Below are 25,545 nucleotides of genomic sequence, written 5' to 3'. Positions count from 1 at the left end.
TAATTTTTCATGAAACTGAGACAATACTAAAATCGTAATATCGTTAAAGGGATTACGATTGTAATGACAATAGGTTTTCTATAGACTTACTACATGAAAATGTTCCTGTATCAACCTTGTACCCAGGGTCACAAGACAAATTTGCGGTACCCCTCTGTACGCCGTCAGCTGGTAAAGGTAAACCATCTGCGTTTAAAATTACTCCGTCAAATGCATCTTGCTCTATATCATCTGCAATACTGTTCAGATCACTTAAAATGTCAAAGTAAGCGTCCTGTGTTGAGTTATTTTCTTCTTCAAATATCTTCATAATATTGAAACTTATAAACCAGAAAGCATTTCGTTTGAAAATAATGTGTGAAGAGGCAGATTCCCGTTTTCTTCTAGAGGTATCACCGCAGACGACATCTAAATTTTCTATTTTGCACGTGTTGCTCTCGGGACAAATAGATCTGTCGACATCAGCTTTTACACCGGATAAGTAGACTAAAACCTGTTCTTTTATCTGTGTTTTTGTGTCATTGTCATTGCAATCTCCGTCATAGTACAATTCCATAGGCAGATTCAACCAGGGATATATGGATTCTTAAAACATATAACCTAATTGTTATATTGGAATAATATTCCATACATTACGCTCTGAATATACAAAGGATATACAAGATTTTGTCTATAAATACGGGATTTATTTTTATCGAGTGGTATGAAAATAAATATTTCATGTAGTATGTTATTCTATAAAATTACCCCAGCTTCATATTCCTTGCCATGTCTTACTCTAACATGGGCATAAAACAACTAAACTTTCATATTTGTCCTGGTTCAGATGATTCTGAACCACTGAATTTTGGAAACTTCCAAAAAAAATTTGAATAGACAAGTCTCACTGGTGTTCAAATTCAGTTTTTCAAAGATACACTGTATGACGTCCGCTTACTTTTGTGTTCGACTGACATATAGATAGAAAGGCAATTTTCATTGCATGCCATATTTACTTACCTATGCAGTCAGGGAAAGCGTTAAATGGAAACCAATTTCCGCTATCTTGACACGAAAGTCTTCCTTGAAATTGTGATCCGACGGACGGTATATCATAGCCTGATTGGCAAGACATCACGTGTAGAGGTCTAGCGTTTATAGAATCTGTCGTAATACTTCCGTGTTTAGGCGGATCTAAAGCCGGACATTCCACGACTGTATAGCATTGCAAAAGAATCAAATGATAATACCAATAAAATATAACGTATATGAAACAAAACATTGGAAGTTTGTTCATATATCTCATTAAATTATGTATTTTTGCGGTTCATTTAGCATTCGACTCCATTTCTTACTGATTTCAATTATAAGCCAGTGTACGTAGAATATGAACAGAATTGGATACTAAGAGGATTATTTCTTTCGGAGTGTCTCTGTAGTACAAAATTGTAATCTTGAACGACAAAGAATTTATACGACACGTATCGCATCTTCAACAAAAACATATACATGTAAATATTAATTCATCAGACTTTTGTTATTGAGCATGTGTGTCATTTTTTATGTGTTTTATAAATGGTTTATTAGAAAACATATTTGAAAAATTAAACAATCACGTATAATACAAGATTGATTCACCAATCAAGTAAAGCTTATTTACAACTTACCCTTCCTGTACCAAAAACAGGTCACGCTCCCCTCACTGACTCAAAAAATTCAATTGCAGTCAAATACACTGCGGGCTCCAGACCGCAGTGGAAAATATTACAAACAACCACCGGAAAATGTTTGCAAAACCTCATGGTTAATATATTCGGATATTATATTGTATATTGCATAATATTAAAATGTTTTAATATTGCACTTATCTTAATGCGACAAAATGTTGACTTGAAATTCAAAGTCATGATCATGATTTATTTTACAGTTTCATTGCATTGATTAGTTAGAACATGTAAATCGTATTTATTGAACATATTGAAATTTATTAATCATATATTGTGTTTTGTTGTATGATATAATTGGTACTGAGGGCAAAGGGAGTGCACAAACCTTCACAGAACGGTTGATATTCAGATCCCCAATTCCATTTCCCTTTGTCAGAATCACCATCTCGTTCACAAGTCATAAGATTCGTGCCATTTAATGGAAGGTTTAGATCACAGTAGAGTAAACAGGAAACACCATTATAAAATGAGGTATCGCTGCAGTTGTACATCATAAAACGGGAGTTGAATAAAGCATCAGTAGGACCGGTGATACATTTAATTACTGAATATAAAAGAACGGCATGGTCGATAATGTTACAAGTAATATATCCTGATATGCAAAGGACCTACTAAATTTTGTGTTAAACGTGTTCTGTGTCATATTAAACGTACCAAGAAAATCATTTGTTTAATAATCCTTCCGAAATTTAATGAAATGATTTCGGTGCGATAATGAAAGGTATGTAATTATAAAGAAATAAACGTTTATAACCATCTGAATTTCTTCGACAAATTCTAACCTGGAAACAAAATATTTGATAATTTATCCTGTTAAAGTCCTAATGTGTCCTAAACTAAAGCCGTGTAAGATAAACATAATGTCGTTCCATCGGTTTTGTATCGTGCAAAAACAAAGTTGACAAAATGCTTTGATGCAAAAATAAAAAAAATAAAAAATTACTTTCATCAACAATGTAGGATAGGGAATTTGATGAGCATTTTATCTTTTACTTCTATAACAATAGTGCATTCAGATAGGGCTGGGAAGGAGTTACCAGCAATGTCAATTGTTTTATATTTCACAGAATGAAAACCTTCTGGCATAGAATCTCCTTGTCTAGGACCAGATGTTTGCAATATGGAAGGATTTTCATCCACATTGTCTGAAGCATGTGGAACTATCCAAGTTACCGAGGTGTTAAAACTACTACGATCAGCGTAAAATACCTGAATGGTCTGGCAAGAAATCACAGGTGGATCATCATCTGAAGCATAATTATGAAACAACAGGAAAAAAACATCAAATTCACATTGCAAAGCTTTTGTGATTCCTTCTTAAACAAGACAATTAAACATTCTAAACATAGTGAGTCAAAGTTCATATTTTCGTCATAATTTTATATAACAAAATTACTTATTTAAAGACGTGTACTTAAATTGAAATCCTTTATTATGTATATATTCGTACGTTTTAACGTAAACCTCAAAGTGACCATATATTCGTTTATGTCAGCAAATGTGCAAACACCGAACTGTCAGTTGATATACAAATTAGACATAAAATTAATATGTTTATAAATAAACCTTTTGAAAGGCGTTTGAAATGTTCTATATGACAAAAAATAAGCATACGTTTCCGTACCAATGCAACTGACTTCTTTGCTGTCTACCGACCATGTCTTATCCGCCATGCATGTCATTTTTGATGGTCCGTTCAGCTTGAATCCATCTTTACACGTTATAAGACAGTCATCATCAAATTCATAATTGGTATCATCACAGGCTATGATGCCATTAGTAGTGGTAAATGGAGGGTTGCATTTAACTTCTACAATAATGTAAATTTTCATTGACGGGCTCTATCAATAGTATATATTTTGGAAGCCGATTAGATAGATGAAAATAAATATTACAATGCAAAAGAATACTTATGCTACATCACAATTGTCTTCTGTTTAAACTGTCAAATTGTGTAAAAATGATATGATATATGAAAAAGTAGTATAAGAAGGCTTTTTCAAATATATCTTTTCTTGAAAATGTGCAATGCTTGTATTAATATTTGAATATGGAAACAACAGATGTACAATACTTTTACACGTTGGTGCATTATCCCAGGTCTCATTCTGCTGGCATGTAGCTTTGTTACTACCAACCATTTCGTATCCATCAAAGCATTCGAACATGCATTCTCCACCGTATATATAACCATCCGGACACGACACTTTCCGCCCATATCTCGGCGTAGCTGGCTCATTACATGTCAAGTCTAAAATGAAACACCGATTGATCCATCAATTTTCATTTCACAAAAAAGTATTTGGCAGAAGATACATATTCCACACTTGTCAGAATACATTTATAAAGGCAAGTTATTCGTTTGAATTGTATTTAAAATGTTGGACCCGTATTCAGTTAAAATGCCTATTAAAGTAAATATTACTTACTTAAACAGATAAAACATATGATTATAAATTTTCAAAATTGTATAGATTTAAAATTAGAAACATTTAAACGGAATAAGTTTTATTCGGATAAGAATAAACATCTCACGTACATTTAACAGAAAAAGTAAAGCTGCATGTGTCTGTTAGTTTATGACCATCTTTAGCTACGTATACAATGTAATGTCGATATCCTTCTTTTGGTAACCCTGGAAACTGATTACCACTCTTTAAACCGCTAGTTTGTATATTCCTATGATATTGAAAAGAATTTGAAGTTAATTTTTATTTTACAAAGCTTCGGATGAGCAAGGGTGTTCCATTGTCTTTTTCGATATTTTCACCTATTGTAAAAAAATATCGTATTAAACACTTCCTTTATATAATATAACCATAGTGGCGTTTCTTATGAAATGTCAGATGTTTTCTTATTGTTTGAAAACGGAAATTCCTGATTTTATGAATAATTTTGTAGTCAAAGACAATTTCTAGTATTCGAGAAGCCCGCAGGATATTGGAATCAATCAGTTTTAGGCATCTCGTGGCCTGTTTTGGTATATTGAGAGGCATGTGAGCCGTACGTGATTGGTTATTTCAAAAATAATTTGTAATGAACCACTTATAACAAAATCTAACAAGTGTCAAAATATCAGCATGTGTTCTGCTTTAAGGGCAAAGTAACGTCCGTCTTGACCGACATAAACTATAACAAGATATAATTGTAAAACATGTGTGGTCAGGTTATTATGACTACCTTTTGACCTAGTGACCAAAACATCAATAGGAATTTTTATCTACTAGTCATGACTAGTCACTAGATAATTGTGACTGTAAAGGTTTTGTCCAGCAATTCTATGACAAAGTTATCACAAATCTTACCAAATAATGTATGCATAAATGTTAAGAATCTTGTTGGCCTCCTTAATGACAACCAATTTGTTATATTACATAAGACTTTGAAATGTGTTAACCACTTGACCCCAAAATCAATAGGGAATCATCTACTGGTCATGACCAAAAATCATACAAAGTTTGAAGTTCCTAGGCCAAAGCGTTCTTTATTTTTTTATCAGAAATTATATTTGCCTACAAGGTCAATGTGACCTTGACCTTTGACCCCTTGACCCCAAAATCAATGGGGGTTATTTCCTTGTTATTAGCAAACATCACACCAAGTTGGAAGTTCCTAGGCCTAAGGGTTCTTTAGTTATTGATCGGAAACCGTTTTTACCTACAAGGACAATGGGACCTTGACCTTTGACCCCTTGACCGCGAAATCAATAGTGGTCATCTACTGGTCATGACCAATCATCATACCAAGTTTGAAGTTCCTAGGCCTAACCGTTCTTTAGTTATTGATCAGAAACCGTTTTTATCCAAAAGTCAATGTGACAGACAAATGCAAAGCAATATACCCCCACTTCTTTAAAGGGGGGTATAACAAATATGTGGAAAAAAGTGATCACTTGGAAGCATTAAAAACAGCAAAATTGCATGAACATTTTTCAAGTTGTCAGCCAAGATATGCAATAGAAACAAGAGGAAGAACTTGAAAACATTTGATATTTGTTTCCTATTTTCAAATCATATAACCTTATGTTTCAAAATTCTTTATATCATTCACGTGTATCATATGATTCTTATCCCTTTTTGTTTAAAAAAATGCAAATTAAAAACTCCGGCAAAACAAAATTATATACGTATCAAAATCAAACTCCAGTGAAGCATTTTGATATTTTTACAACTTTGTTACATATCTTTAAAGTTTTATTACATGCCTCACACATAGGCACTGGTTTAATATTTTGGAACAACTGTGTCACTCTTAATTCTAAGAAAGGGGAGCCTATATTTCGAACTAGCATTATAATATATGTTTTAAGATTTCAAGAATATGATAAAAGTGACGAAACGCTGAATGCAATCATTTCCAACAAGGGTCAGCTATTCTCAAAGATTCAAAAAAATTCTCACCGCAGGAAACATTTTATCTTATAACATAAGTAACTTACGAAATAACTTCTCTGTCGTCTGTTGCAATAGGATCCGCCCATGTAACTTGAACAGTCTTCCGTTTTCTGTCAGCTATATACAGTGATTGGATTCCAGGTGGAGGACATACAGTGTATGTTGGTGCTCTAAGCGTTTGCGAAGATACCTCTTGTATAACGAAATTAACGCTTTCATTGTGCATTCAATTTGAATCGTTTTGAAAACTATTGTTTTCTAAGTGATGATTTTACCAAATATAAATTTCTACACAACTTTAACAATTCTAAAGATTTTATATTTATTATGGTATAATATATACATTTAAGGTACTCAGAGGGTTCGATATTGAACATTATATTATTAATTATGTATGTTTAAAGGTTTATATGGTCGATTATAATAATGTTGTAATGTGTTATAGTAATGCAAATAAAATTCTCGAACTATGTTTGTATTAAACACTTTGTCTACTATTAGTTATAAGAATTGCCGGCGACGTGTTATACGGGAGAATATCGTCTGAATGAGATAAATAAACGATCCGAGGCCCTGCATCCACTAAAATCGGCATTGTAAAATGCAGTACTCTAATAATTTATTACTTTTTAAACTTACTTTCTTTTTTACATCTCAACGTGGTAGAACAGTAAATCACTACAGGAGTTGCAACTATCACAGCTGCGACGAATAGTGCAATTAACCAGAAAAATCGTTTTGGTCGTAGGTGGTGGTCTGTAAATGAGAAATCATTACCAAATAATTATGAGAACATACATTCAAAAAATGGTATGTAGGTAACAATGACATATCGTATATTTATGAAATCCATTTATTTAAATAATTTTATCTGTGGTGTTCTGTAAATGAGAAATCATTGCCAAATATGAGAACATAAGTTTAAAAATGGCATGTATATGACAATGACATATCGTATTATTTTTTATGTTAACATTTACATAGTACTTCATATAATTCCATCATAAGAATTCATCATCTATTTATCTTCTAACGCCCTTGCAGACCCATTCTCTTGTTGCTATGTATTCTTCATATGCATCATATACGCGTGACATGGGCATATGAATTACACTAACAGGAGTTTGCCGGTGAAATCAATCGATATCTAACCGCAACTTTAATATTTATGAACCTATGAGTAGAGTATTGCGGTGGTCTTGTATAATTCATGTAAGAAAAATTTGACCTTAAATAACAAATTTTTGGAATTAAAATTAATTGTTCACGCCGAAAGATGATATTATAAATGACACTCCGAAATCAATTGTGCATTAAACGAGTTATTGCTAATGTATTTAAGCTGCAAATTGACCGTTCACGTAAAATATTCCTACGAAGGTAATGAAAGCAAAAATTGTAAGAGAAAATAAAAAAGAAATAAAAAACCTGTTCCTTTTGAAATTTTCCAGGATCCCTCCACGCAATGGTACTGAAAAACAGTTTCATTTCTTGTCACTTGGCAAAATGTTCGATTCGGAGCAATATACCTTCCAAACTTTTCAAGCGCATCACACCGTACTGTAATGTTTTCTTCAGGAGTTTGTAATAGCTGCTTTATATCGCAATCATTACGCGAGATTAATGCCTAAAAAGATATCAAATCCCAATCATCAATGACGTTGTATAACACATGTTATGCTCAAACTTTGAAATGAAATGAAATTTTGCCGTAAGAAACCACACAAGTTTTCATTTTTAACTGAGTAGAATTTGTGAAGTTTATTGTTGTATTATAGGTTGTATTTAAACGTTTCTGATATAAGTTCAACTTCACCATTCGTAATAAATGTCTGAAGAAGTATGATGGCTCATTAAAAGCCTGCGCTCACAGGACAAAGTTTCCAACATTTGTTATTGCACAAAACGAAATAAATTACATTTGCTCATTTCTTAAATAAAAGTATACGTCAAGATTAGATGTCCCTACTTGCTCACAAACAGGGTCATGACAACCAACAGTGCTTTGTTTAAGCTACGGAAACTTTAAAAGACATTGATCATCCTGAAAACAGATATTTTCAATCAAAAACCATGTCATTGTAATTATTGGTGGAATTCTTAACACAATGATAGGACGGAATTTAAAAATCAGTGATTGCATGAAGTGTAATCAGTTCAATAAAAATATAGTCGTAACAGTAATTTCAGACAAAAACACGATTTTTTAAAATTGTTTGATCAAAAGCCAAATGCAAGATTTCTTCAATCTTTAAACGATATACAAATATTCGAAAATCTATATAAATAATATAACACCTAACATTCCATGAAGATCTTAGTAACAGATTGAGAAAAAGTTAAAGAAATCATTCTAAAACATTTCGGACCAGCATATTCATAATTGTATCTTTTTTCAAAATCTGCTACAATGGTACCCTCTTTGCACATGCACAGGTCATTCTCAGCTTAAAACAATTTGACGTCAGACACAAATCCATTGAATATTCTAATATACAATATATGCCGGGAGTCAGGCTAACGTCTGGTGTGGTAATCCCGCGTTTCGTTATTTACTTAATACAGAAAATTTAAAATGCGATGTCATGTTAAGTTCTGATAATGAAACGACCGGGGCAGTCATTGTTGTCAGCTACATTCGGAAAGACATGCAAAATAGCACGTGCACATTTCTTTTGTGCGCAGCTTTTATGCAAGAATCCCTTGGAATTCATTTAGCCCTATAGTTATAAAAGTGTCCTCATTCACCTGAAATTTTAATGCACGGATTAAGGTACATTCATCTTCTAAACAAACTCAATGTGCTTCTGAAACAGTTATATTACAAGTGTGGCTAGTATTTTATGCTGTAGTTTTATCGAGTAATCGGCATGATCGATTGTAACATAATCTTAAAATGCAATCAATAACATACATTTTTTTTCTTCAAATAATAACATCAAAAGTACCTTCAATGCCAAAGTCTCTCCATCTAAAATATTTATATTCAAAAAAAGAATGAATATAAGGCATACAAAAGTAGCTTCCATAACTGCTTTCTGAAAGATAAGCAGGCCAGTAAAGAGACTTGGATATTTATACTTTTCCAACACGTGTGTAACTTATTTACGCAAGAGTTCGGCACGTAGCACAATTTACATTTTAAACCATATTGAATTAAGAACATATGCCTTTGATCTGATTCTAACCATCCATTGTTAATGATCAAGAGTTAAAGTTTAAATTTGCAATGTATTTGTGCACATTGAATATAACCTTAATATGGGTTTAATCAGTCAACCAATCAGAACAAAGTACTATAATGGAAGTATGAATAAGACATTTGGTAAATTCATATACCATTTAAAAAGTAGTGTTATTGGCAGGGTCTTTCACCGACATTTGTATGAAGGGATTTTTTGTAATGTGTCCTTACCACGTCCTTACCACGTTGGACAATTAACAAATCGCTTGCTAGATTTTTCGATAATTTATTTTGTTTTGCTTCGGAAACATTGTACACGTGCAACGTAGTCCATATTTATCTTTTTATTGACCACATTTTATTGTTTGCATACGTGCGTGTGCATGTGTGGGTGCGTGTGTTTGTTACGAAACCAAACTGCAGTTTAATTATTATACGTCTAATGTGTGTTACAATTTATTATGATAAAGTTTATACAATGTATAACTTCACACTTTTATTTGAATAAAAGAAAGAATAGTTGGAGCTTCTGTTGTAACAACATGAATATCCACAAAAAAATCAGAATTGATCTGTACACAGCCCCTTAATTTTTTTATTTTTACTTTTACTTTATTTATTTATTTATTTATTTATTTATTTATTTATTTATTTTTGACAGTTTGACAGAACTTTGTTATTTCATTTGCAATAATGAAGTAAAATATTATGTATTAATATTTTGCAAAATATTCACATGTTTATTTAATTGTTGTTCAGATTATGAAATTAATGACTGTTAATACATATTAATTGTAAGATAAACATAAATTCTATTTCTATTTAACTTTATATTTTTTTCCATGTTTATGAAATGTAATAAATGACATTATAGGAATTAAATCGGTGGGCTTAAACTATGAAAACGAAATTCAATCCCTGTTTCTTGAAACTTTCAATAGATTGCAATCGCAATTTCTAACCTTCAAAATTTACATAACATCTCAATTAACATCCATGAAAATATCTTCAAAATTGTTTCATGATTTTATTCTTTCTTTTCTGCCCATTATTAAGGCCAACGTCAAGTATATGCGTCCGCTTTTATTCAATTGTTTAATATGTCCTTTGATATATAAAATCTGATATCATCTATAATTCATCTGGCAGTTAAAATAATTTATACTTTTGACGCAGGCAATACAATATTTATTACAATAGCGTTGCACAATTACTAATAACGCAATAGAATAATTGTTATCCATTACGAATATTGCTTACAGTCTTACAATTTAAGCTTTATTTTCAAATGTAAAATAATGCAAAAGTAATTTAGCCATATAAGAGGTGTAGTTTGGTCAATGTTTGTGATATTTTAGTTGAGAAAAGGCAATGTGAAATTTCCAATGGGAGATGTTTTGGTTGTTTCGGGGGTTTATCTCCGGATGGTATTTCTATCCCCATGGGATTTCTCTTATGTTGACAAATGTTACTACAGTTATGCCATAACTTTATCTGTTGATTCTTTTAATGATTATCGTAATTCCTGTTGGATTACTGTCAATTTATAATGCACTTTAATTATTTTCAAAAGTGAAAAATGGAGTCCTGTTCTTCGCCTGACGAGAAAGATCCCTGACTGACTGTTGAAACATCGCTTGAACTTATACTAGTAAATACTATTCACAATAACCAAAACTGAGTGCGGAATTATTAATTTTGTGTAAATTTTGCCCAAGTACAAGTTTATAACTAATAGGGCTTCATTATCACTACATTATTTGGCAAATGTGTAAAACAGAAGTCCTAATATACAGTTCTATGCAACTGACCGAGTCGACTAACGGCTGCTTAGCAACGTGGCCTTAGTATAGTTGCAAGGTAAGCACTGGTGAACTGTAAGCAAAAAAGAATAAATTAAAAACATATTGTAACAAATGATGAGAGAACAAAACAAGTAAATTATTAGCTTGCAACTTTTTTATTCAAAATTAATACATTTTGGTGAAATTTATCAGTTATAATCAGCACAAGCGTGGTGATTACATCCATTTATGTCGCAGCATTCGTAACAAAGTTGAACCGGACGGATATCACGTCGCCTGAAGTTTTTGTTCTCAAGATAGGAGCACAGTTTGGACGGTACACAGCCAAGGTTGTAGGTGAACACGCCAGGTGCGTCAAGTTCGTGCTCAGAATAACATTGCTAAGGGAATGGAAAGAATGTTTCATTTTTAAAATATCATAATCGTTGCGTTATACGTTTTAAGATGTCACGTGATAATAAACAGGAGAGAAATAAAGGTTGTTGATCCCTTGGTTCTTTTTATCCGACATAATTATTCCACAAACAAGAATACATAAAATACATATTAAGAAGATATATATTTTTCTTACAAGTGGTCAGTTACTCCAGAGAATGTATTGTTTATTTACGTTTATGTTGAATAAATGTATATACTTTTGACGATAAAGCAAATGTCTAGCTATGTACTTAGTGTCGGCGAGGCCTAATGGTTGACTTGTCGGACAAGTAATCTAAGAAATTTAGGCCGCGTTTAGATCCCATCAGAAGCAAGCCGTTGTTCCAAGAAATTTTACACTTATTGCTTAGTACTGGTTGTTTTCAGGAACAGATTAAGGATTGTTTCAAGAAGCAAATAGCTTCCAACGCAATCGTACTAAAATCAATTAGTATAAACTAAGTACTTTACTCAGCTTTAAACACTGAAATATTAACAATCAAAAAGACAGATACTGTTCTTAATTGCACAAAACTAAACCAATCAAAGCAGGAACTGGGGACTGATACACTGATCTAGTTGAATGTGATTTGCAATATAGACATACTTACCTCACCAGGACCACATAATGTCCTGTTAGCACAACGGGTAGGGTCATCAGCAACACCTTCACAATTATAACACACGCGACCGAGCGCTACAAAAAAGACAAAAGGGCTTGAACAAAGTGTTCATGAAATACTCAACGCAGGCAAAATGTTGAAATAATGCCAATTTTTGAGTATGAGTTCACACTCGTATTTACACAATTCAATACTTTTATGGCAGCTAGTCCTTTTCCTTGTTGGTGGTGGTCGCAGTAGCCGAGGCGGTGGAGTTTGTGGTTTGGCTTAAAGGTGCTGCAGCTGCTGTTGTTTCTTCTTTGTTCTTGTTTTTTGTTGTTGTTTTTTATCTTAACTATAAAATCGCATGTTTCTGCATATCGGAGAAGAATGCTCTGATAGCGAATCGAAATCCAGTAAATGTTTCAATGCTTGCAGACACAGTATAAATGCAGAAATCATGAGTCATGTTTCTATAATAATAATAATAGTTACTTCGAAATTAATGAAATGAAAATAGAATACAAAATTCAGATTAATGTATTATCCAAATATGTACATATATTCATTGATGTGGGATTAATACACCGTTAACAATGAGGCTTGCAAGCCGAAACAATTTAATTTGAAATTAAACCATAAACCTAAGCAAAAGATCAATTGAAAATATTTTTCAGCTTATATGTTGCGTATTGGAACAAGATTTTGAATTTTGAATTGTTCGTGCATAAACAAATATAACACAGAAACGGTGTCCAGGGAACATTTTTCTTTAATATATCATAATGTCATTAAAATCTTTATTCCCTACACAGAAACATTGTCTGGCAACTTATCAGTACACAACCTTAGGAAGCAACAAAATAGTAATATATGATATATGTTTTATCGTTAAGAATATGTTTGATAGAAGTGAGTGATATGTTTACGTACAATTTTCACAATATGTTCCATTGAATCCCATAGGACATTTACACTCAAACCTGTTGATGTAGTCTTTACAAATGCCACCATTCTGGCACGTGACATTCGCGCACTCGTCAATATCTAAAATACAAAACAGAACAGAACAAGACAATTAGTTTGTTTATTCATCACATACAATAATTTAGTTAAAAGCCCATAATGCCTCATTTTAATTTCTAAAAACTTTTTTTTGTGTTATATTGTTAGTTTGAACAAACACTAATTTGCGACATATATGAATTATCTTTATTTATTTATTCTTCACTTACTCTACTAAGGTGACGATCTGTGACTTCTGATAACAATTTGTTTACTTCTTCTTTACAGACATCATGCTTACTTAGATACAAAACAAATTTTTTTTACTCTAGACTATGTCTGTTTTTTTATTATGTATATAAGTAAAATAATGTTTTGTATTATGTATATGAGTTAAATAAAAAAGAGTCTAACTTATTTCGCACAAATCTCCAGTTATACCAGCCGGGCAACTGCACCTGAATCCATTGATAAGGTCTACGCATGTCGAATTGTACTGACATTGGTTTGTTTGGCATTCATTGATGTCTACAACAGAAAAGATTCATATTCATTGATATATTCAACAGAAAAGTCTCATTGAAATCTACAACAGAAAAGATTCATTGATATCTACGACAGAAAAGATTCATTGATATCTACGACAGAAAGGTTTCATTGATATCTACGACAGAAAATATTCATTGATAACAACGACAGAAATTTAAAGAGTCATGAAATTACAACAGAAAAGATTAATTGATATCTACGACAGAAAAGATTCATTAATTTCTACAACAGAAAAGTCTCAGTGATATCTACAACAGAAAGAATTATTGATATCTACAAAAGAAAATATCATTGTTATCTACAACAGAAAATACCATTGATATCTACAACAGAAAATACCATTGATATCTTCGACATAAAAAATAATTGATATCAACGACAGAAAAAAATTATTGATATCTACGACTGAAAAGGTCATCGTTATGTAAGAGTGGATTAACTAAAGCTCTTTTGTATTGTATTGTTTCAAACACATTTACTGACAGTATTTGTAGAATTATTATAATGTTTTAATCAATTGTTTCTGCGGTAATGCTCTTCATAAATGTACATTATGAAACCAAATAAATAAAACTTTACCAGTTTGACACAAATTCCCTGTGTATCCAGGTACGCACGTGCACGAGAAGTCATTCACTAGATCAACACACGTGGCTCCATTTTTACACGGCATTACAGCGCACTCGTCAATATCTGTGTAAAGAAATAAACCACAAAGACCACATATGGAAGCAAATAAGAAATAACATATTATTTTCCGGTTAACGCCAGCAGAACAAAAATGAAAGATGTTATAATAGCAAACTGATGTGCAATCAAGAACAACTAACCACAGGAAATTGACATGCTAATGTCAAATGTACCCCTTTATACTATAAATATATTTTAATTATTTGCTTATATTTTTCAATTATTGATAGAATGTCAATCTTCTGTGAACTAACTGAAGATAGTCTTACTGTAATACTTTCCCGCTTAAAAAAATTTAACATCGGCCAAGGTCGTAATAAATCGGTCTTTTTCGGAACGTTATTTTTCACAATTTCCGGTATTCAATAAATAACCTGAATTAGGTGCATATCAATAAGGACTGGGTGATTGTATATAATCTAATACCAAAGATTTTGAAAAAAAATAACGTTCCGGAAATAACCGATTTACTACGATATTGGCCGATGTTAGAAGTTTTTGGCAGGAAAATATTACTGTTACAGTATTTCCTAGTGTAGGTTTCATTTAGACTATGTAAAATTAAACTGCCGTACATATTTCTTGCTTTCATTCAGAAATTTAGCTTTTGAAAATGTGCTTTTAGAGATGATTTCCGGATAGTCAGCTTTAAAGAACAACATAAGCAGAAGTATGTTTGCCTTCTCGTAAGATATCCAAGGTAGATCTATCCCCTTAAGAATATATATATAACTTGAATAATAATTGTTTTTATAATGATATCATTTTATATTTCTTAAAGGTTTTCTTTTTTCTTGTTACAGTTTCCAAATAATTACTGTTTAGCAATAAAACTGAGCCATCTTTTGCAATAAGTATAGTTATAGTGATTAAGTACTTTTATGGAAGTCAAAATACCACATTGTTTCCCTCATGAAAGCTATTGATTTGTAAAATTAGACACGTTGTCCTTACCAAATTGTTGCTTTTAGAATAGTTTGCATATCTGTTCTTACTAAATGTATTTGAATGTACCCACGTATGTTCAATATTGATGTTATTTGTCAATTGTCTGTTGTTACATATGTATTTTTTACTAAGTAGAGAAAATTATATTTTATTGTATTGTTTTGTACTGTACTGCACTGTACTGCACTGCATTGTCCTACACTGCACTGCGCTGTACTGTACTGTTTACATTTTTTATTACAAACTTTGTCGCATTCAGCACTACATTTTTTAAGTTATAGGCTCTCAAATTTTCTAAATCTATTGTAACAACAGTACAAAACGCATGTTTGCTCCACCTACAGAACGAGATAGGAATTAATTTGTAGGATTTAATGATCCTCTTAACCTCATTTATCTTTATATCTTGAGTAAACCAAACACAAATGTATAACCTGTTTCGCAGTTGACTCCTGTGTAACCAGGCAGGCACGTGCACTTGTATTTGCCGACGAAATCTGTGCAGGTGGCGCCATGTTGACAGGGGTTGCTCGCGCATTCGTCAATTTCTAGGTATCAAAGAAAAATAATTTTCACTATGTAAATCAGACTGTGAACTCAAACTGATTCATATTTAAGATTTAAAATTTGTGTTTAATAATACGTCAATGATATTTTGTAAATCACTGAGAACAACAAACAGTGGTCCAGGTAGGAATAAAAGGCCATTCTTGTTTACATAATTGAACGATAAAACCAACATAATGGGTTTGCGACCAGCATGGATCCAGACCAGCCTGCGCATCCGCGCAGTCTGATCAGTATCCTTGCTGTTCGCTATCAGTTTCTCTATTTGTTATGGGGTTTGTAAGCGAACAGCATGGATCCTGATCAGACTGCGACGATGCGCAGGCTGGTCTTGATCCATGCTGATCGCAAACCCATTTTGTTGGTTTTGTCATGTCGTGGCTCAATTATTAGTGTTCTCTGTCACGACATTTTCTTTCGGAGCTCTCAATCTACTAGTACTATTAAAAACTTCAAATTCATTAAATTCATTAAAATTAACAAATACATTTCTAAATCAAAAACGAGAGAAGTAGAAATCTTAATTACAAAAATCTATAAATATTTTGAAATTATGTACAAATTTATATAAATGTATGTAGAACTAGAGAATCTAGATTAAGTTTTGTAACTTTCCTTTGAATTCTGTTTAAATATGACTGGCTGACGCGATATTGGTTTCATGATTATATGTAAAAGATATGGGATTTGAACCCTTAGCAGCCAACCTGTTTCACAGACTGTTCCAGTATATCCCACTGGACAGTTACAAACAGCTTTGAGTGCAGTGTTCGTGCACGAAGCACCTTGTAGACATTTTACCTGGGAACAAGAGTCTGAAAAAAATCACGTGACATATCTAAGACTTAAAAAAATAAGTGCATTCAACAAATATTATTAAAACCTGCTTTATCTTATATATACAAAAGTATATTTTATACAATCATATTGTTTATTTAATATACTAGATATTACAAAGACACATCAATTTATTTTTTATGAAACCTTAGCACTTAATAACAACTTAAACATTAAATAACAACTGAACATTCAATAATAGTTGAACATTCAATAACAAATAAGCATTAAATAACAACTGAAAATTCAAGAACAACTAATAGACTGATTTTGAGAATTTGGCTCCCTATAAGATGCTAGAGGCATTTTGTAACCATTGAAATGGCCATTTAAAATGCCCATTAAAATGACCGCCAAATTCCTTTATCATAAATGGATGATATATCAATTAAAACTTTTAAGGAAAGGAAGAGCCTGAAATTTGTCACAAAGCATGTTTAGGTAAAAACAAATTAGACACCAAAACAGAATAGAAAACAAAACAATCCAATATAGCCGAAAAATCCAAGATGGCGGACATTTTTCTATAAGCTAAGTAATACTAAAGATAGTACTGAAATTTTAAGGCATTTAAACATAAGAGACCTATATTTAGGGTTTACGCAGCGAACACTACATACACTCTTCCCTGCCCTTTCTGCTAGATATAGAGCTTTCATGTATTTTCTCTGGCACTCTATGCAAGGATATAGAGTGGCTACTCAGATTCCTACTTATATTTGCACAGCGTATGTATTTGTGAGGGGGTTTAAACGTGTGCATGCAAATATACATTAATTAAAGGCACCTGTCTCTGACTACTCTAGGGTTTTGGTGTTCGTTATTGGTTTCTGTTATCGGTCGTCGTCTTTGTTCGTTTTTTGCCAGTTGTTCTGTTATCGGTCATGATTTTCGTTCTTCAATCGGTCCTGGTCTCAGTTCTTTTGTTGTCAGATGTTATTAAAATATTATACAAATTGCAAAATATTAACATGTTTATTAAATTGTTGTTCAGATGATGAAATCAAGTGACTACCAATACATGTTGTAGAATTAACATATTTTTCAATTTTTATTTATTTATTTATTTTCATGTTTATTAAATGTAATTATAGAAATCAAATCGTTGGACTTAAACTATGAAAACGAGATTTAATCCCTGTTTCTTGGTCATTTTAATGATTGTTCACACAATTTCTAAACTTAAAAAACTACTTATAAACATCCATAAACATGTTTTTAAAATTGCTTCATGTCTTTTCTGCCCATTATTTAGGCCAAAGTCAAGTCAATGTGTCCGCTTTTATTCAATTGTTAAATGTGTTCTTTGATATATAAAATCTGATATCATCTACAATTAATCTGGCAGTTAAAATAATTTAAATCTGATACCATCTACAATTCATCTGGCAGTTAAAATAATTTATGGTTTTGAGCATGCAATGCAATACACTGTATTTATTACCATAGCGTCGCACAATTATTGATAACTCAATAGAATAATTGTTATCAATTACGTATATTGCTTACATTCTTACAATTTTAGCTTTATTTTCAAATGCAAAAAAAAGCAAAAGTAATGAAACCAAAAAAGTGGTGTAGTTTGGGAAATATTTGGATATTTTAGTTACTTGAAAAAAAACTGGAGAAAAGGCAATGTGAAATTTCCGATGGGAGTTGTTTTTTTTTTTTGGGGGGGGGGGGGGGGTAAAAATCCGGATGGTATTTCTATTCAAATTGGATTTCTTTTACAAAGGATATATATATTACTACAGCTATTCCATAACTTTATCTGTTGATTCTTTTTATGTGTATCTTCATCCTGAAGGATTCCTGTCAATTTACAATACACTTGAATAATTTTCAAAAGTGAAAAAGAGTTCCATTTTTCCCCTGTATAGAAAGATCCCAGATTGACACTTTAACTTAAAAATAGTAAATACTAATCGTAATTACCAAAACTGAATGTGGAATTATTGATTTTGTCTGACTTTGGCCAAGTGCAAGTTTATAACTTAAAAGGCTTGATTAATATTACATTAATTGGCAAATGTGTTAAAAGAATTCCTCTGCACTTTTCTATAATGTACTGTTCTATGCAACTAACCAATTCGACTAACGGCTGCTTAGCAACTTGTAGATATACAACGTGGCCCTAGGATAGTTGTTCGGTAAGCACTGGTGAATTGTAAGCAAAAAAGAATAAATTAAAAACATTGAATCAAATAAAGAGAGAACAAAAACAAGTAAATTATTAGCTTGCAACTTTTTTATTCAAAATTAATACATTTTGGTGAAATTTATTAGTTATAATCGGCGCATGCGTGGTGATTACATCCATTTATGTCGCAGCATTCGTAACACAGTTGAACCGGACGGATATCACGGCGCCTGAAGTTTTTGTTCTCGAGATAGGAGCACAGCTTGGAAGGTACACAGCCAAGGTTATAGGTGAACACGCCAGGTGCGTCAAGTTCGTGCTCAGAATAACATTGCTAAGGGAATGGAAATAATGTTTCATCTTTTTCAAATATTATAAATATATATTATAATCGTTGCGTTATACGTTTTAAGATGTCATGTCATACTAAACGGCAGAGAAATAAGAGTTGTGGATCCCCTGGTTCTTTTTATCCGATATATGTATTCCACAAAAAAGAATAGATAAAAAATATATATATATATATAATATTCTTCTAACAAGTGGTCTTTTACTTCTATATAATGTAATGTTTATTTACGTTTATGTTGAACTGTCATGTATATTTATATTGATGACGATAAACTAAATAGCTATAGCTAAGTACTTTGTGGCAGCGAGACCTAGTGGTCAACACGCCGGACTAGTAATTTAAGTATTGTTGGCTGCGTAGGTTCAAACCTCATCAGGGACAAGTCGTTGTTTCCTTGAGCAAGAAAATTTACACTTATTGCTTAGTACTGGTTGTTTTCAGGAACAGATTAAGGATTGTTTCAAGAAGCTAATAGCTTCCAACGCAATCGTACTAAAATCAATTAGTATAAACTAAGTACTCAGCTTTAAATACTGAAATATTAACCATCAAAAAGACAGATATTGTTTTTAATTGCACAAAACTAAACCAATCACAGCAGGTACTGGGGACTTATACACTGATCTAGTTGAATGTAATTTGCCATATAGACGTACATGTACTTACCTCACCAGGACCACATAATGTCCTGTTAGCGCAACGGGTAGGGTCATCTGCAACTCCTTCACAATTATAACACACGCGTCCGAGCGCTACAAAAAAAGACAATAGGGCTTGAACAAAGTGTTCATGAAATACTCAACGCAGGCAAAATATTGAAACAATGCCAATTTTTGAGCATGAGTTCATACTCGTATTTACATAATTCAATACTTTATTGCAGCTGGTCCTTTTCCTTGTTGGTGGTGGTCGTCGTAGCCGAGGCGGTGGAGTTTGTGTTTTGGTTTAAAGGTGCTGCAGCTGCACCTTCTGTTGTTTCTTTTTTGTTATTGTTTTTTGTTGTTGCTTTTTATCTTAACTATAAAATCACATGTTTCTGCATATCGGAGAATAATGCTCTGATAGCGAATCGAAATCCAGTAAATGTTTCAATGCTTGCAGACACAGTATAAATGCAGAAATCATAAGTCATGTTTCTATAATAATAATAATAGTTACTTCGAAATTGATGAAATGAAAAATAGAATACAAAATTCAGATTAATGTATTATCCAAATATGTACATATATTCATTGATGTGGGATTAATACACCGTTAACAATGAGGTTTGCAAGTCGAAACAATGTAATTTGAAATTAAACAGTATACCTAAGCAAAAGATCAATTGAAAATATTTTTCAGCTTATAAAAAAATCATGTTGCGTATTGGGACAAGATTTGAATTTTGAATTGTTCATGCATAAACAAGTAGTATACGTAGAAATGGTGTCAATGGAACCTTTATCTTTAATATATTATAATAACATTAAAATCTGTATTCCCTACACAGAAACATTCTCTGGCAACTTATCAGTACACAACCTTAGGAAATAACAAAAAAGCAAAACTGATATATGTTTTATCGTTAAGGATATTTTTGATAGAAGTGAGTGATGTATTTACGTACAATTTTCACAATATGTTCCATTGAATCCCATGGGACATTTACACTCAAACTTGTTGATATAGTCATTACAAACGCCTTCATTCTGGCACGTGACATTCGCGCACTCGTCTATATCTAAAACACAAAACAGACCAGAACAAGACAATTATTGTGTTTATCCATCACATACAATAATTTAGTTAAAAGCCCATATAATGCCTCATTTTTATTTCTCAAAACTTTTTTTGTTATATTGTTAGATTAAACAAACACTCATTAAACATGAATTATCTTTATTTTTTATTTTTTATTTATTCTTCACGTTCTCTTCTAAGGTGACGATCTGTGACTTCTGATAACAATTTGTTTACTTCTTCTTTACAGAGATTAAGGTTATTCTATTACTCTAGACTATGTCTGTTTTGTATTATGTATATAAGTAAAATAATGTTTTGTATTATGTATATGAGTTAAATAAAAAAGAGTCTAACTTATTTCGCACAAATCTCCAGTTATACCAGCCGGGCAACTGCACCTGAATCCATTGACAAGGTCTACGCATGTCGAATTGTACTGACATTGGTTTGTTTCGCATTCATTGATATCTACAAAAAAAGATTCATTGATATCTTCTAAAGAAAAGTCTCATTGAAATCTACGACAAAAAAGATCATTGACTTCTACAACAGAATATATCATTGATATCTACAACAGAAAGGATTCATTGATATTTACGACAGAAGAGATTCATTGCTATCTACAACAGAAAAGATCACTGACTTCTACAACAGAAAAGATTCATTGATATCTTCAATAGAAAAATCTCATTGATATCTACGACAGAAAATATCATTGATATCTACAACAGAAAGGATTCATTGATATTTACGACAGAAGAGATTCATTGATATTTACGACAGAAAAGATTCATTGTTATCTACAACAGAAAAGATTCATTGATATCTACGACAGAAAAGATTAATTGATATATTCAATAGAAAAATCTCATTGATATCTACGACAGAAAATATCATTGATATCTACAACAGAAAGGATTCATTGATATTTACAACAGAAAAAAATCATTGATATCTACAACAGAAAAGATTCATTGATATCTACGACAGAAAATATTCATTGATATCTTCAATAGAAAAATCTCATTGATATCTACGACAGAAAATATCATTGATATCTACAACAGAAAGGATTCATTGATATTTACGACAGAAAAAATCACTGATATCAACGACAGAAAAAATTCACTGATATCAACAACAGAAAAGGTCATCGTTGTGTAAGAGTGGATTAACTAAAGCTCTTTTGTGTTGTATTGTATTGAATTGTATTGTATTTTTTCAATCACATTTACTGAAAGTATTTGTAGAATTATTATAATGTTTTAATCAACTGTTTCTGCGGTAATGCTGTTCATAAATTTAAATTGTGAAACCAAATAAATAAAACTTTACCAGTTTGACACAATTTCCCTGTGTATCCAGGTACGCACGTGCACGAGAAGTCATTCACTAGATCAACACACGTGGCTCCATTTTTACACGGCATAACAGCGCACTCGTCAATATCTGTGTAAAGAAATAAAACGCAAAGGCCACATATGGAAGAAAATAAGAAATAACATAGTATTTTCCAGTTTATGCCAGAACAAAAATGAAAGATGTTATGTAGCAAACTGCTGTGCGCTCAATAACAACTAACTGAAGATAGTCTTACTGTAATACTTTCCCGCCAAAAAAATCTAATATCGGCCAATGTCGTAATAAATCGGTCTTTTCCGGAACGTTATTATTCACAATTTCCGATATTCAATGAATCTTAACCATTTATAAACTGAATTAAGTGCATATCAATCAGGACTGGGTGATTGTATGTAATCTAATACCAAATATTTTGAAACCAATAATGTTCCGGAAATAACCGATTTAGTACGAAATTGGCGGGAAAGCAATACAGTATTTCTCAGTTTAAGTTTTATTTAGAGTAAGTAAAACAAAACTGTCATACATATTTGCTTTCATGTAGAAATAAGGCTTTTGAAAATGTGCCTTTGGAGATGATTTCCAGAGTGTCGGATTTAAAGGTTATTTTGTTTCGAACAGCATGATATCCAAAGTGTCCTTTAAGAATACGTATTTGTAAAATAACTTGAATAATAGTTGTTTTTGTTTCTTAACTTAAAAGCTCTTTCAAAACTTTCAATAATGATATTATTTTATATTTTATTGAAGGTTTTCTTTTTTCTTGAAACAGTTTCCAAATAATTACTCTTCCAATAAAACTGAGCCATCTTTTGCAATTAGTATAGTTATAGTGATTAAGTATTTTATGGAAGTCAAAATACCACTTTGGTTTTTGTCAAACAATTTGTAAAATTAGACATGTTATGGTTACAAAATTGTTGTTTTAAAATATTTTGCATGTCTGTTCTTACTAAATGTGTTTAAATGTACCCACATATGTTCAATATTGATATTAATTGTCAATTGCCTGTTGTTACATATGTATTTTTTACTAAGTATCGAAAATTGTATTTTATTGTACTGTATTGTATTGTATTGTACTGTACAGTACTGCCCTGCCCTGCCCTGCCCTGCACTGAACTGAACTGAACTGAACTGTACTGTATTTTTTACATTTTGCATTTTCTATAACAAACTTTGTCGCATTCAACCCTACATTTTTAAAGTTATATAGGCTCTCAAATTTTCTAAATCCATTGTTACAATAGTACAAAACGCATGTTTGCTCCACCTACAGAACGAGGTAGGAATTAATTTGTAGAATTTAATGTGCCTTTAACCTCATCTATCTGTATATCTTGAGTAAAGCAAACACCAATGTATAACCTGTTTCACAGTTGACTCCCGTGTAACCAGGCAGGCACGTGCACTTGTATTTGCCGACGAAATCTGTGCAGGTGGCGCCATGTTGACATGGGTTGCTCGCGCATTCGTCAATTTCTATATATCAAAGAAAAATAAATTTCACTCTGTAAATCAGACTGTGAAATCAAACTGATTCATATTTAACATTTAAAATTTTTGTTTAATAATACGTCAATAATATTCTGTAAATCACTGAGAACAACAAACAGTGGTCCAGGTAGGAATACAGGGCCATTCTTGTTTAGATATAAGTGTACTCTGTCATGCCGCTTTCTTTCGTATCTCTCAATCTACTAGTACAATTAAAAAGTTCAAATTCATTAAATTTCATTAAAATTAACAAATACATTTCCAAATCAAAACCTAGAGAAGTAGAAATCTTTAAATATTTTGAAATTATGTAGAAAATTTATATAAATTTGCGTAGAACTAGATTAAGTTTTGGAACTTTCCTTTGAGTTCTATTTAAATATGACTGGCTGACGCGATATTGGTTACATGACGATATGTAAAAATATGGGATTTGAACCCTTAGCAGCCAACCTGTTTCACAGACGGCTCCAGTATATCCCACTGGACAGTTACAAACAGCTCTGAGTGCAGTGTTCGTGCAGGAAGCACCTTGTAGACATTTTACCTGGGAACAATAGTCTGAAAATATCACGTGACATATTTAAGACTTAAAAAATAAGTGCATTCAACAAATATTATTAAAACCTGCTTTATCTTATATCAACAAAAGTATATTTTATACAATCATAATGCGTATTTAATATACTAAATATTTCAAAATAACATCAATTTATTATTTAGCACTTTAGCACTCAATAACAACTTAAACATTCAATAACAACTGAACATTAAAGAACAGCTGAACAGTAATAAAAAAGCATTCAATAACAACTGAAAATTCAACAACAACTAAACATTCAATAACAACTTTCCATATTCGATTATAACAGAACATTCAATAACAACTTAACATTCAATAATAACTGAAAAATCAAAAACAACTTAAATTTTAATAACAACTGAACATTCAATGTCAACTTAATATATCAAGTAACTGATATCTAATTTGACTCGGAAACTTATGTCAACCAAATATCAGCAAAGAAAGCTTTTCAGTTTACCCGTCATAAAAACTAAACTAGTATCTTAAAATTGATAAATATCATAATACTTTATTGGTGCGACGTTAAACCCAACCAACCAACCAACCACTCCAATTTTATAGTGAATATTAATTTATTTGTATTTCACCGAAATTAGTTACAACTACATCCCAACCAAATAAATCATTACTAAAATATCTATATTTAAACTTAAAGTGACTTAAAGTGAATACTGAGTCAAAACGAAAGACGACCTAAAATTGCAGAAAATATACCAAAATTGCAAAAATAACAAACCTAGTTGACATGGTCCAAAATTGCAGAAATAACAAACCTAGTTGACATGGTCCAAAATTGCAGAAATAACAAACCTAGTTGACATGGTCCAAAATTGCAAAAATAACAAAATTGGCATGGTTCAAAATTGCAGAAATAACAAACTTAGTTGCCATGGTCCAAAATTGCAGAAATAACAAACCTAGTTGACATGGTCCAAAATTGCAAAAATAACAAAATTGGCATGGTCCAAAATTGCAGAAATAACAAACCTAGTTGACATGGTCCAAAATTGCAGAAATAACAAACCTAGTTGACATGGTCCAAAATTGCAGAAATAACAAACCTAGTTGGCATGGTCCAAAATTGCAGAAATAACAAACCTAGTTGACATGGTCCAAAATTGCAGAAATAACAAACCTAGTTGACATGGTCCAAAATTGCAGAAATAACAAACCTAGTTGACA

At 31.8% G+C, this 25,545-nt stretch overlaps 3 protein-coding genes across 4 annotated transcripts; all 3 read right to left on the bottom strand.

Annotated features, from left to right (window-relative positions):
- Window positions 1-96: 96 nt before the first annotated feature.
- On the bottom strand, window positions 97-9,131 carry LOC132715649 (sushi repeat-containing protein SRPX-like). Of its 2 annotated transcripts, XR_009623711.1 has the most exons (10): window positions 9,049-9,131; window positions 7,529-7,727; window positions 6,740-6,856; window positions 6,145-6,292; window positions 4,246-4,385; window positions 3,781-3,957; window positions 3,331-3,516; window positions 2,032-2,953; window positions 1,000-1,194; window positions 97-585 (listed from the first exon to the last, which is right to left on the bottom strand). XR_009623711.1 is itself a non-coding variant. In XM_060698687.1 (8 exons), exons 1-8 carry the CDS (start codon window positions 9,127-9,129, stop codon window positions 2,655-2,657), a joined length of 1,347 nt encoding a protein of 448 aa, XP_060554670.1. In that variant the 5' UTR covers window positions 9,130-9,131; the 3' UTR covers window positions 1,229-2,654. The 2 variants fall into 2 exon arrangements, 1 of the variants encoding a protein (XP_060554670.1); XM_060698687.1 differs by lacking the exons at window positions 97-585; window positions 1,000-1,194 and having other exon boundaries at window positions 1,229-2,953.
- A 2,094-nt stretch (window positions 9,132-11,225) lies between these two features.
- LOC132715648 (fibropellin-3-like) lies at window positions 11,226-14,388 on the bottom strand. Its single transcript, XM_060698686.1, has 5 exons — window positions 14,242-14,388; window positions 13,528-13,641; window positions 13,042-13,155; window positions 12,118-12,203; window positions 11,226-11,469 (listed from the first exon to the last, which is right to left on the bottom strand). Exons 1-5 carry the CDS (start codon window positions 14,333-14,335, stop codon window positions 11,278-11,280), a joined length of 600 nt encoding a protein of 199 aa, XP_060554669.1. The 5' UTR covers window positions 14,336-14,388; the 3' UTR covers window positions 11,226-11,277.
- Window positions 14,389-18,934: 4,546 nt separating this feature from the next.
- Window positions 18,935-25,123, bottom strand: LOC132715647 (fibropellin-1-like). Its single transcript, XM_060698685.1, has 8 exons — window positions 25,100-25,123; window positions 24,231-24,338; window positions 23,649-23,762; window positions 22,254-22,367; window positions 21,273-21,386; window positions 20,803-20,916; window positions 19,863-19,948; window positions 18,935-19,178 (listed from the first exon to the last, which is right to left on the bottom strand). Exons 4-8 carry the CDS (start codon window positions 22,345-22,347, stop codon window positions 18,987-18,989), a joined length of 600 nt encoding a protein of 199 aa, XP_060554668.1. The 5' UTR covers window positions 22,348-22,367; window positions 23,649-23,762; window positions 24,231-24,338; window positions 25,100-25,123; the 3' UTR covers window positions 18,935-18,986.
- Window positions 25,124-25,545: the final 422 nt, after the last annotated feature.

This window comes from Ruditapes philippinarum, unplaced genomic scaffold (assembly GCF_026571515.1).
Source record: "Ruditapes philippinarum isolate M1 unplaced genomic scaffold, ASM2657151v2 ctg3479_1_1_1_1, whole genome shotgun sequence".
In the NCBI taxonomy this organism is placed as follows: Eukaryota; Metazoa; Mollusca; class Bivalvia; order Venerida; family Veneridae; genus Ruditapes; species Ruditapes philippinarum.
This window is presented reverse-complemented; position numbering and strand designations above follow the sequence as displayed.

Coding starts and splice junctions, on each gene's coding strand:
- LOC132715649 (XM_060698687.1), bottom strand. CDS start 9,129: ATGGAAGCTACTTTTGTATGCCTTATATTCATTCTTTTTTTGAATATA. Junction 4,386..6,144: donor GACGACAGAGAAGTTATTTC/GTAAGTTACTTA, acceptor TCAATATCATAG/GAATATACAAACTAGCGGTT. Junction 3,517..3,780: donor TAATGCACCAACGTGTAAAA/GTATTGTACATC, acceptor ACATTATTGTAG/AAGTTAAATGCAACCCTCCA.
- LOC132715648 (XM_060698686.1), bottom strand. CDS start 14,335: ATGCCGTGTAAAAATGGAGCCACGTGTGTTGATCTAGTGAATGACTTC. Junction 13,156..13,527: donor TGGAGATTTGTGCGAAATAA/GTTAGACTCTTT, acceptor TTTGTATTTTAG/ATATTGACGAGTGCGCGAAT. Junction 12,204..13,041: donor TGGAACATATTGTGAAAATT/GTACGTAAACAT, acceptor TCTTTTTTGTAG/CGCTCGGTCGCGTGTGTTAT.
- LOC132715647 (XM_060698685.1), bottom strand. CDS start 22,347: ATGCCGTGTAAAAATGGAGCCACGTGTGTTGATCTAGTGAATGACTTC. Junction 19,949..20,802: donor TGGAACATATTGTGAAAATT/GTACGTAAATAC, acceptor CTTTTTTTGTAG/CGCTCGGACGCGTGTGTTAT. Junction 19,179..19,862: donor CATTATGTGGTCCTGGTGAG/GTAAGTACATGT, acceptor CCATTCCCTTAG/CAATGTTATTCTGAGCACGA.